A 13,878-nucleotide genomic window follows, 5' to 3' on the forward strand; every position below is an offset into this window, starting at 1 on the left:
CATTGTCTGGACTTCTCTGTTCACAATTATAAGGAAACTAGTGTTGATCACGAGACGAGACCAGAAGAAGCTTTTGAAAATGGAAATGAGATTGGAAAGAATTATTAAATACTAGTGGAATACAATGTAATACAACAGAAAACAATATTCATTGAATACTAGGCTGATGATACTGGGGAGTAAAATATTGACATATTAGTCCCCTCTCTCTCTCCCTCTCTTCCTATAGATTTTCGCGTCAAAAATGTCAGGAGTAGAGATGCTCTTTAGGGTTATGTCGAAATTACTGCTCTAAATGGTCATATTTGTTCCATACCTTCACCTCATCTGATGTCACTTTAAGCACTGGCTCCGACTGACTACAAACTGCGCAGCGGGTTCCCCACAGTGGCCTTGGCGTAGGTGTCAGGCAACATTATGCTCTGCCCTTCCCTTCCTGTCTAGGTAGATAACTTATTGGATGCCCCTCGTAGCTTGTAGCGATAAAATTCATATTTATATCGACACTGACTTCCCTCAAGAGCCGTCACGTATATATATATATATATATATATATATATAACAGCACGAAGAACCAAATGCTTTATCACAGAGAGCTTCCTCTCCTATATTTAAAAAAAATCGCTAGTAATTTAGATGAGAATGAGGATGGTTAATACATAATAGTGTACTGTATCTGAACAATACTAATGGAAAAGTATAATTCCCATGTTCTTAAGTTAACTATAATGGTTTTCATATTATATAATTTGCGCACAAATAAAACCAACTTTCTGCTCTTGAATATTACGATCTACGGGAGACATTGTTCAAGGGAGCAAGTGAATCTTCCTGTGTCTCCTCATGACTATGCCAAGTGGCTAATCCTTTGCAACGGCAACATGACTCCTCTGTTAAGACAGTCCGCGCGTGGCTCTAATGCCCTTTCGATACTTCTACTGTTCATAAGAAGAAAAGGTAGTTTAGTTTTGTAATTCTGTTATATAATCCTTGAAATAGTATAATGTTCACAGACTCAGAAAATACCAAAATAATTTGTTTCTTCCAAAAATTCTTAGCTGGCACCGGGTCTCAGTTTCCTATCTTATTATCTTGCAACTCATGTTTTTATTTATTTATTTATTTATTTTAAAACATAAGATGGAAGTAATTTATCTTATTATACATAAAAAACTGCAATAACAGAATCTGTAATGAGGGTATACGGTATAGTTTTTTTTTGTTTCAATTTCATCGACGTCGATAATTGTAATCTCTTTCCAGTCCATTTGGTAAAGAAAGACAACACAGAAATATGGCGAATAGTGAAATTTGATTTTTAGAACATTTAACGAAGAAACTAACTGATTTAATATACCATGACACTTCATTATAAGTTTCAGATGATGTTCTATCACATAAAGAGCAACCTAACGGTGAATTTTCAAACACCTCTTCCAGCCTAAGATTATGTAGCATATTTAGTTTGTACGAAATCACATTTAGTTCATTTTGTACTACATTTCTCATGTAACTTTTGTCTGCACTTTTTAGTTATATGATCAAACGGCGTAACACGCAATGACATAATACCAAATAAGGAATTAAGCATTTCTTTAAAATATTTTTTAACAAGGCAATCTAATGAAACTTATATGTAACAATGTAATAAAATATATGCTATTGAATCGCAATTAAATTCGAGGAAGTATACAGAGTAAACAATATTTCACTGATTTAGATATATTTTAAGCATGCAATTAATCAATAAACAGCATAAGCAAAACAGTGCATAACATCATTTGTAACACTGTATGAGAAATTACGAACGAAAAACATATCTAAGATCAGAGAAAATTATTTTAAATGGATGAAGGTAATGTTGCTTCCTAGTAATTTTGATGACACTAAATATGCATCATTATCAAGGGAAGTGTGAGTGATCAGCATCATCTTGTATAGGTAACTCATACTCTCCGATTCATAACCATTTTCTCACTTTTATGTAGCTAGTAAGCGGAGACATCACCTAGTAGTTTCATCTTTACAAAACGTCGATTTGCTTTTTAAGAGATTATCCAAGCACAGAAGATTTCATTTTTGTATGTATATTCTTCGGTCTCTTCTTTGCAGCTTTCATTCCCTGCAATGTCCTTTCCTTCGGAGCCGGAGATCCAGCTTCGATTCCAGTGAGAGCTCATGTGGTTCGGATTCCACGTTAAGCTATAACTCCACGCCTTACATAGCCTCGCTGCTGAACGAGGCAATGAACTCTAAATGAACCAACGAAGATGCCCTTTCCCTCTCTCCTCGTTCAGTTTTGTCGGACCTTTCAGTGTGTTCTTTTGTGCAATAGCATAATAAAAATGGTTTTGCTTTTCTTAGCAATTTTGTTGGTTTCAATTTGATTCCGATACAAAGTACAGTTGCTGCTTCTGCTTCCTATCACATCGTATATTTAAATATAGCTAAATTACCTGTTCATAAGTAATACTTCTTTATAAAATAGTCTAAAAAATTATCTCATTAAACATTATTTTCTATAATTTCTTTCCCGCAGCAATTTTAGTCACACGATGGGTGACTCGTGGGTTTCAGTGTTTGATATATGTTTTAATATCTTGTTTTGTGTTTAGAACATTTCCTTTATCCTTCCTTTTGTATGTCTATACACGGAATCTCACTAACAGAGATTAAGTTGGATTACATGAAGAATGAAAAAAGGTAACTATACAATATACCGAACTTTAACATAAAACTAGGAAAAGAACTAATTTTACCTCAGAACTGAATACGTGTAATTCTTATCTTCTGATGGATACTTATCTGTTTTAACACAATTTGAACTCACTTAAGTTGTTATTTTTCAATATATTTATTGCTAATAATTTCAGTGACTTATTTGCTCTATCATCTTCGTCAGAGCACTTAGAAAAGTTGAGAAATTTGAGCTATTACAGAAAGTAAACTTACTTGAAGAGAGGATGCTCTTATCTTAGTAAACTGAAAATCTTATTTTTACAGTAGTCCTTGCTCTCAAATTTTGTTATTTCTATCATACTACTTTTGTTGCTTTCCTTTATTCAAAAATGAAATGAAATCTTTGAGTTTTACGTCCCACGGTTATGTCGGTTAGGCTAAAGGAGACGGTGATAATGAGTAATGAATGAAATGGTGGAATGAAGAAAGTGGGAGGAAATAGGAGAACCCCGAGAAAACCCACGCACACGGTGTTTGTCCACCACAAAGTTCACTTGGCGGGGTCTGGGATCGAACCCGGGACCCCAAGCACCAGAGGTGAACGCTCTACCACTGAGCCACCGCGGCCTATTTCCTTTATTCAGTTTTCGTTAGTGTTAACAGTTAGTAAAGCGTTTAACTCCATCGAAACGATTGGATTAAATATTTCCTTCCTGCGTTGAACGAAACTGCATTCCATTTTTATATTACTTGCAATTAATATATCAGGCAGTCGCTGCAAACTTTTCACTTTCGCATTTCACAAATTTTACAACAGTCCTAGTACATTAAAAAGTATTCGAGATACTACTACTTTATGCTGGTTCATCTGAGTAACAGAAACTGACCTAAAATTATTTTGGGAACTCATCTCAATTAGCATACAGAAACTTGAAACGGAAGAATTCTTGGTGATGTTCGATGTATAGACATACAAAAGTGAGAAAGATTTAAGCTACCTTGAAAAGAATGAAAACTGATGAGGCAAATGTGGTAGTGCATACAAGTATTTATACAGTCTGACATTATTCCTGTAACGGTAGAGGCAGATGTCATTCTAGGTTAAGGAAACAGAAATGCTACCTGTCTTTATTCGCTGATAATCTATTCCGAAATACTATTTCCTAGCATTTAAGACGGATATTTCTCGTTGCTGCACTCTTAAGGTGTACACTCTTTTCTGTTACTTCGCTGTATTTTTAAAATTACATGATCACCGAAAATGAAAGAATGATACGTGTCTTCTGTGTTTTCTTAACCTTGAAACATATTCACTCTTCCTCCCTCCCCCCTTACTATTACGGTTATCGATGTCTCGTCTCGAACATCATAATATCACGCTGTTTCTTTTTACCTTCATCTTCATTCTTTTCAATATTTCACGATATTTGTAGATGAAGAATCTTGGAATCGAACGTATCTCTTCATGACTCCGATGGAGTACGGAACAGGCAAATATGAGAGTCACACCAGTGTTTTGATGTCCCCAGAATATTCCACAAATCATTCCTATACAATGTCAACTCGACGATTGGATGCATTATGCTGCTCGAATATCTCATTGTGTTGAGGGTTCACACGAATTTCTGTAAGGATGCAAATAGTGACTAAGCAGCAGAATATTGCAATCACTATTTACTTGCCGGTTTAGGTAGACCCAATCCATACCATGAGTACATACTTCACATGTGCCTTGTTGACAACTGGGATCCATGGTCTCACAGGGCCTGTACTATACCTGAAGCCAACAAAGCTCGAAATAATTGACTCATGAGGTCATAACTCGTGTTTGCAGTCCTCTGTGGTGCAAGTAGTAACGTCATATACCCAGGCCAAGAGTTGTCTATGTGGCAAGGCAGTAAAAGGCACTCTCACAGATTCTTTTGATCCCACTAACGCATGTTCCATCATTCTATTGAATTGCCTAGTAGTTCTGAGACTGACTTGCATAATTTTGGACAATTTCAGTAAGACGCCCCCATCACAGTCAACTAATGCATCATTCACGATGAACGATAATGTCTTCTACTCAGTATTCCCGACGACATGCAACATTAAGAGTCGCGGAAAGTTTAATGTCTGCACAACGTTTGTAATAAAGTGTTCTACCGTTTTCTATCATCCACTATCATTATTTCTTCAAAACTCATTAGTTCACATCATCTTGCCATAAGCGTTCAAGCTTGTGTGCTAATTGACATTTATCAGTGCATTTGCAAGCCGATGATGTATTGCCTCTAGTGATCTTCTTCCAGGGCTTCCCACGACTTCTATCCTGTTGGTGCATACGTTGTGTTTAAAAAATCGACCATAACAATATTACGAAGTATACATTAATTTTTCGATCTGATATTGCAGTTTAAACATCTACACGGAAATACTTCAAATGAGACAAAATTTTTGCTTCACTATTCATGTATGTTTGCTATTTACGTATGAACCATCGTAAATGTAGTATTTTTATTTGTAATGTATGAAATATTAATATCTTGTTAACGATCTAAACAGAAGATTAATTTTCTCGCTATTCCAGACACTTGAAATATAAACATTATAACAACATTTATGAATAAATAATACATAATTGCCACCGTATCAAACAAATAGTAAGAGAAGTTTGTCAAAACAACTGTCAACAACAAATACTGCTACTTAATGAGCAAGTTCGAAGTTTCTGAGACATAAATAAAAAGAAAAATAGTGGAGCCATTTCTCAAATTCAGAAAATGAACTCATGTTAATCAAATTTTATACATATTTTATTTGTTCCTTCCCACGACCTTACAGTTTGTTTAATTTGATTTTCACTATTAAATGAACTGTCCTTATGGAAAGTAGCAGTCTTCTGGTTTACCTTAATCAGATAAGCTATTAACTGTCAAGATTGAGGAAAATGTAACTAATTAGTAAGGTCATGTGTTAATGAATTACTGAAGGTAAGTTACTCAACTGTGCTATCAAGTGACGCTTTAGTGTTACTATTTTCAAAAGAACCTGAAAGCTGGTCATTTAAAATCATGGTTCAGTCAAACTCAGAAAAAAAAGTAATGTAAATTACATTAAATCAATTTCTATAACTAACATTCTACTTTCTTACTTATAACTTTATAGTTAAACACACATTTTAGTTTACCCAATATATTCTGTAATTACTTTTCTTGATCTGAACATGACAAGGCTTAACAAAATTAATTAGAAGTAAGACTTTTTGTTCCTTTAACGAGTCTTCATAAAAAACAAACTTTAGTTCTAGTGTTACAAAAGAATATCATTATTGCACTGATGCGTTTCATTCATGGCTCATAATTTCAGGAACACAATTTAGTTTACTTGGAAAATGTTTAAATTCCCAACCTACATAACCGTAATAAGCAGATCTAACATTCTTTAAGAAAATATTACTAGAAGTGAATTCATTTTCTTCAAACTCACGCTCCATATTTATTTCACGTGTTGCTGTTGTATGCCAATGGTAATACTTGACTTGGCGTTGAAGCTTTACATACAACTGATCGTAATAAGTGATTATTTTTCATAAAGTAGTCAGCATAAAATGAAGATAATTTTGAGTTGCCAAACTTAGTTTACTGCCAGCGTATTCATGATGAAGTTCAACAGTACGAGAATCTATGCAGAAGCCTGGCTTCCATAATTATTAATTTTTATAGTTAGTTCAAATCTAGTCATTTTTCAATTTTAGATTTTTGTTCCTTTTCTGTTTATTAAAGTTGAAAATTAACTCATTTTATGTGCTGACTTTTGCTTGGCAGCAGAATGTAGAGTATATATATTCGTTTCCAGTACTCATCGAACCTTGTACAACTTTTTCCTCCAACAAATTCTGATTTTCGTTAGGGTTTATGAATTGATGTTTTATCTTCTTCTTAGTAGCTTTTTCAGGATGAAGCTAATTGATCATTATAGAGCAAATTTATAGTGTTTACTTTTAATGGGTATTTACTTGGCAAGATATTTGTTTTCATTTTCACTGAAATTCTATTTTGTTAATTCTGATTCGACATGCACACTTCACAGTCACGTGGAATGCTGAATACTCTCGGCACTCTATCGTCTTATTTCATTTCGAACTGATCGAATTCTGTTGTTGACTGCTAAACCTCAAGAGAATTTTGGAAAGGTAGTACGTTGTTGAAATCTGACCCACTAGGTTTATATTATACACAGTTTTCTTTCTTTCTTTTTTTTTTCATTTTTTTTTTTTTTTTTAAATGTCAATTCAGATTGTAAATGCTGACCACAACATCTATATCTAAAGCTTATCTTTGAGGTTCGTTTCTGAAACCGTGAGAAATTACTTGGTCTCACACAAGAAAAACTTATCTATCCATGCAAATGATATGTTTATTCTTATTACTATGAAACTCATGATATACTCAAATCTTCAGGTTTAAATCCACCCCAGACTTGTCAGCATAATTATATTGTAAGAGAGAAAACACACAGTAGTAGCATATTTCAAGAAAGAAAGAAAGAAAGGAAGAAAAACCCTCTGCAGTAGTAATATAAAACTTAAGTAACAATGAAACTATACTATATTAGCATTTAGTACTAAAGGAGCTTTTGTTGCATGCACAGCAATCAAGGTCTAATATTCTCAATATTATTTGTTTCTCTTATAGTAACTAAGCTACAGATTACTAAGCTATGTAGATTAAGTTTTGACATTGTTCTTTCTTTTAATTCTCAACTTTTTTTTCTTCAGAAGAGTACAGATGTAAATGCGATAGAGTTCATGTTTATATAAACAACATAGTTCATTTATTTATGCTTGCTACAAGCTATTTCCTGTTAAAATATCTGTAAGTAATTCGACATTCTCTTTTTCTACAATTTTACAGCTTTTAATTTTTTTTTTCGTTGCAAAGCAAGCCAGATTCGGAAAGCAATGCTATACCATGCACGAAACTATTTCTTCTATTTTCCTAATCAGCTATATTACACAATACTAGTTATTATTATTTTTTTTTTTTTTAACGTGACACAAACGTATTTTCAAACATGCATTGGAATACATATTGCAAAAATTCAGCCCAGCACTCGCAGAAAAGAACATTGTACAGTCATATCAAAAAAATGTTCTTTCTAAAGTAAGTCTGCTGTTAAAATCTCTCGGTTTATTACTACATTAGAAATAATAACACTTATTTAGGAAACTGACGTTAAATTGATTCATCAACTTCTGAAGTCACTAAGAAGAAACTACATTACGAATTATGTATTTTCTAGGACAACTGTAAGTTTCCTTAAGAACTAATATATTAGAAATCTATTAGTCCAAACTTTTTGAAAAAGAAAAAATATACACACACGAAATATTACTTGGAAATAATTCATCAATTAAAAGTTAAAAAAAAAAAAAAGAGAGAGATTAAACTGATAGACGTAAAAGCGAAAATAAAATGAAATGATATTTAAGTTTTACGTCCCAGGGTTATCATGGTTAGGCTAAAGGAGACGGTGATGATGAGAAATGAATGAAATGGTGGAATGAAGAAAGTGGAGAGAAACGGGAGACCCCGAGAAAACCCTGCACACGATGTTTGTCCACCACAAAGCTCACTTAGCGGAAGCTAGGGTCGAACCAAGACCTCATGCACATAAAAGCGTAACAACAGATAAACGATAGTGTTGTATTTCATCAACCAACTTTAAATACTATTTCTCTGCATATCCTAAACAAAGAGGAGCATCACTATATCGTCTAGATTACAAGACAGCTTCTCCTGTTCTTCTCCAGTCCTTCTCGGTATTTATTCTTTGCATTGAGTGTAGAGAATTAGCTGTGTTGCAAGGAAAACGATTCAAAAAGTCTTAGAAATGGCACAAGAGATCACTTTTAAATTGAAAAGAGGAAGGGAAACTAGTTTACAAGTGTTAGACAGTGGCTGAAAAGGAACTGTATCATGAGGGACGTGCTATTAGAAAATGTAGTCGCAAGCAACGAAAGATATTACAGTTCATGGACGGTATTAAAACAGGAAATTCCCTGTGAAGAACGTGGTGCACAGAATCTTCTCAGTTGGCGGCATGTGACCTAATGTCAGACTACCTATGATTATTTGCTAGGAAATATAAGGGCTATTTATGATAAACGAAAAGCTTCTAAACTTTAACTGATATATTTTCGATCACCGGCTAAGTGCTTTGTCCTACAGTAGAAGAATGTTTATCTTACGCGAAAGTTTCCAAAAAAGTTCTCTTAAGAGAAAAATTTATTTTTCTTTAGATTTCCATAATATCTGCAATACATATATCTTTTTAATAAAGAACATAAGGAACATTCATTTACATTAGATTCTATGACGGCTGTTTTTTTCTTCTTCTTTAACCTCCGTTAAGCCACCTAAAGAGAATCTCCAGAATCTTGAAAAAACTCATGGGATGGTGATAATGATGACCAGAAGTGACTTCCAAACTATGCTATGCATGTGTCGAAAGTGTTATAGAACAGTTTTGTCCGTCCGTCTGTTGACAGATATCACAGCAAAAACGGTAAGAGAGATGACATGCGGTTTTCTACAATCGATTCACTGTCCTAAGAACAGGTGTCATCTTCCTCATTAACCCTCTATTCAAACGGGAAGTGGTTCAAAATTAGCCATTTCCGGTTTGAACACTTATCGCCATAGAACAAAAATGGTAATACACAGCGACAAGCTGTTGTCTGCAATCGATTCAGTGTCTCAACAGAGAATATCACCACCACCCGTAATAGTCTATCAAAACAGGAAGTGATTAAAATTTACTGCTACGTCCGGCTTCAATACTCATTTTCATAAAGCAGAAATGGTAAGAGATAGCGAGATGCAGTTTTTGCAATTGATTCAGTGTCCCAAGAATAGATTCCATCTCCCCGGTTAACCTTCTATTCAAACTGGAAGTGGTTAAAACCAACCATTTCCGGTTTCAACCTTATCGCCATAGAACAAAAATGGTAATACATAGCGACAAGCGTTCTTTGCAATTGGCTCAGAGTCTTAAAAGTATATACTTCACAACCCAGAACATTCTATCAAAACTGAAAGTGGTTGAAGTGATTACTACTGCTTCTGGATTTAATATTGAATTCCGTAAATCAAAAACGGTAAGAGATATCCAGAGAACAGTTTTTTGCTGTTTTCCAAGAGTAGGTTCTATCTCCCCCCTTAATCATCTATTCAATCTGAAATTGGTTCAAATTAACCACTTCCCGTTTCAAGCTTTAGCGCCATAGAACTAATAGTAAGACATAGTGAATAATGGCTTTCTAGTACGGATTCAGTGTCCGAGAAACAGGTTTTATCTTTGACCTTATTAACCAACTGCAACCAGTAGTTATAGATGTAGTACTTCAAGTTTCAATAACCCATAGTTTGGAAGTATATCATAATTGCACACTGAAACGAAACTCACTCGTTTGAAGTAAGAAATGAATATGATGTGATATACTTTCTTCACGGAAAGAGGATGGAACTCACGTTCCGCCAAAATTAATCTTTGCAGATGAACAAAGGAACAAAAGATTCGACTTCGTGGAAATGAATTTGCTTCACAAATTTTACAAAAGCAGAACTTGACCATAACTAATTTTCTCTTGAAGAAGTCCGGCAATAAAATATACAATGTAATTAGATTACGTAGTTATGTTTAATTCTAATGAATTTATGGGCAATCAGAAACTTAAGTCACGGGCTTCTTTACTAAAAGCTGATGTTTGATCCAAATTATACCCGAATTATAAGCAAGTTCTGAATCGAAAAACCTATCATTGCGAAGTAAACTCTTTGACACATTGTAATGTAAATCACTTAGAAGAGTAATCTTATCTATAAACCTAGATGTATTCACTTTTGCTCTTCCAAATTTTAGATCGTTTCAAAACCTATACTCAACATCGAATTTTGGCTGACAACTATCACTAAAAACTTAGATAAGGAACAGTATTTTGGTAGGAATAGAGAATGCGGAAATTATGTGAATACACTCATAAATAAAACCATCTTGTTGGTCCACAGAAAATAAATCTTAAATCTTTCTTCTTCTTTTTCTTCAGTGATTGGTGTGATGATGGTGAAGGTGAAGGTGTTAACGATGTTATTCTAACTTATGTCCAGAACGCTCATGCTCAAATTTAAAATTCGAATAAAAAAGAAGTCTTGCTATTATTATTATTATTATTATTATTATTATTATTATTATTATTATTATTATTATTATTATTATTATTATTATTAATAATAATAATAATAATAATAATAATAATAATAATAATAATAATAATAATAATAATAATAATAATAATAATAAGTCTTAAAGTTTGCTATTCCACGTGATGTTTCTGATCGCAAGATCATGTTGCAGTGGGTTGAGAATATCCGAACAATATATTCAGGTTAAAACTCATCTGGTCCTAAGAGTGTTTGTATGCATGAGAGTACTGAGGCTGTGAGACAGTCTGTTTTGCACTCTGCAAAATGTTATGCAAAGAAGCGTGCTGCAGCTGCTGGGTTTCCTTGGGAGAATGTACGAGGAACTTAAACCAAAAATTTTTAAAGACGTCAACAGTCATGTGAGAATATCATGCAAAATGTTCCAGAAGATATTCTTTTGTGTAGTGAAAAACAATAGTGTAAACAACAAACTTTCCTCTACTGATCGGATCATAACCCAATTAAATCCTCTACTGATCGGATCATAACCCAATTAAAAACTGTTTTCAACAGCATTTTATATTTTTGAACACTAACTTTCTATCTGTAATACTGTACGTATTTTATTAGCCTTTAAAATGTGGAAGGTTTTATATGCTCTTTTATCCTAGTGTGTGTGTGTATGTTCTTCTTTGTCATTCCTATACAGGTGTCTTGGAAAGTAAATACTTTGGTAGACACATGCAGACGCAAGTGGACTGGTCAAGGAATTTTTATAACCTGTTCTTGATGTTTTTCGAGAAACTAGCGATTTATTACGTAAAATTATGCTTCCTGAAAACTCTTCATAATTTATTTGAAACCGAATAAAATTACCATTTTCTCTTGTAACCATTTTCCCTTCCACTATTTAATAATAATAAAAAAATAATTTCTGTTATTTTGTCGTTATCATTTTTATCATAAACATATAATTTCTACACTTCCTAATTATCAATACCAAACTACTGTTTCTTACCTAAGTATTGAAAATGCTGACAGTTGTCAACGAAAATACGTCGCTGAATATATATTTTTTTGAAGGATCTATATAATTTGGAGGAGCAAAAGTAAGAACATTTAAGTTTGTGTGTCCTCGCAATCCTTCATGACATTATAGTAACATTAATTTATTTCATACAAAACAACGGGATAGACTAAAGTAAAGGAATATAAAGCAACGACTGACAAAAAGAAACTAGAATTAAACATGCTTCATGCTGAGTTTTATGCAAATAATAGAGCTGGAGTATTCTCATTCAATCATTAGAATAAATATCTAGTCATATCATAAATTCTGGTACAAAGTTAAAAATGAACTACAGGCACAGCTACTGTATTAATATTTGGACGTCGCAAAGGTACAAATCATATCAACACAGACCACCAATTATTATTCAAAATGACCACCTCTGGCCTTCACACAGGCCCGAAGTCTCTGAGGTAAGTTATCGATCTCAGCACATACGTTCCTGCCTTCACAAAAATTAGGGAAACTTTCGCCACTGTCTTCCCAAAAGAACGCTTGAGACTCGCAGGGTTTGGATGCCTCTTCCTATAGACCACGTCCTCCAAAATGGACCACAACTTGTAGTCCAATGGTCTAAGGTCGGGGCTGTTGGAGGACCAATCAGCCGAAGCAATGAAATGAAGCACATTTCTCTGAAGCCACTTCTGTGTGATCTCAGCTTTGTGGAACAGTGCTTACTCCTGCTGGAAGCTCCACTACTCATTGTTGAACATAGTGCGGGTCAACGTTTTCACAAGTGGCTCCAACACTGTCGCTTGGTACACTGTTGCGGATGTTTTCACAACCATGTTCACACCACGAGTGGAGATCAGTTGTGTCATCGTAGGATACCCTCTACCAAACCATCATTAAAGCACGATAATGGTCTCCAAGGATCCGTGGCATGTTTTCATGAGTTTCGGGATGTTGAAGCATAAACAGAATTGTTTTGAAGACTAAAAGCCTTCAAAAGATTTTCCTGTGGCTGCAATTTCCGTAACGTTGATGGGTCGTTTTGCTTTTGGCTCCCGCTGGACCGACCTTCAGCTGTGGAGTGAGGAAGTAACTAATATTTCGCCGATAAGCTCTGAGTCCTAGGTCATTTCTGAACACACGTGACATCGACATTTTTTGACATATTCAGATCGTGAACTACCACTGATCGTTTCCTCAAAAGATTTCGTCGGCTGCGCACCGCCATAGCTTCCACAACTGTCTGGTTCCTCACACTGCGAGATCTGCCTTTCCTGGGCCGGTCCTCAGTTCTCCTTGTTTCACTTTATCGGTTTATGGTCTGATGTACGAACATCATGCTGGCTTTCAGCTTTTTCAGGGTTCTGAAAATGTCGTATGATGATTTTCCAACTTTGTGCAATGCGATTACTGCCACACCCTTTTTCGTATACACCCCACTCCATTTGACTCGCAGTGCAATTCACCTTTCAGTTACCATATCCAAACACACCATGATACTGCTCAAACAGTGCACGCATTCAGTGTTGCCACCCTTGTCTAAACTTTGTAACGGAATTTATAATATGACTAGATACTATTAAGACAGACTTTAAATTGGTTTTAAGATGTGCATTACAAAATAAAGGCTGGGCTGAAATTTCCAATATGATTAACCAAGACTAAATTCATCCTAAAGGCATTCCGATGTTGTTCAAATACCTTCAATCATCTGCACTGAACCATTATGGAAGCCCTGTTGGTCCTTCGTCTTTGATTCAGACTCTAGGAACAAAGCCAGCAACAATTACATGTTATTAACCACACAAACTAGATAATTATTACACACAAAAGCAAAAACCTAAACTGGATTTTAAACATGTACAGTGTGTCTCAAAAGTCCTGATATAGGGTAACTCTGTTATTATCAGAGTTACAACAAAATGTTAGGGAAAATCGTCTCCAAATATGAAGCTTTCCATCTAAAGTGAAGGATTTTTTTTAAATCGG

The 13,878-nt window shown here is 34.5% G+C and overlaps 1 protein-coding gene across 6 annotated transcripts in view; it reads right to left on the reverse strand.

Moving 5' to 3' along the window:
* Window positions 1–13,878, reverse strand: part of LOC145662414 (USP6 N-terminal-like protein) — a 318,623-nt gene that overhangs the window by 18,063 nt on the left and 286,682 nt on the right. For 4 of the 6 annotated variants that reach the window (XM_081727965.1, XM_081727967.1, XM_081727963.1 and 1 more), the window contains one exon: window positions 13,591–13,653. The exons of the other annotated variants lie outside the window; for them this stretch is intronic. In XM_081727965.1, the coding sequence (XP_081584091.1) occupies window positions 13,591–13,653 (63 nt within the window). The remainder of the gene's footprint in view (window positions 1–13,590; window positions 13,654–13,878) is intronic. 6 annotated transcript variants of the gene reach the window in all.

Source organism: Thermobia domestica, chromosome 10 (genome assembly GCF_964235325.1).
Source record: "Thermobia domestica chromosome 10, izTheDome1.hap1.1, whole genome shotgun sequence".
In the NCBI taxonomy this organism is placed as follows: Eukaryota; Metazoa; Arthropoda; class Insecta; order Zygentoma; family Lepismatidae; genus Thermobia; species Thermobia domestica.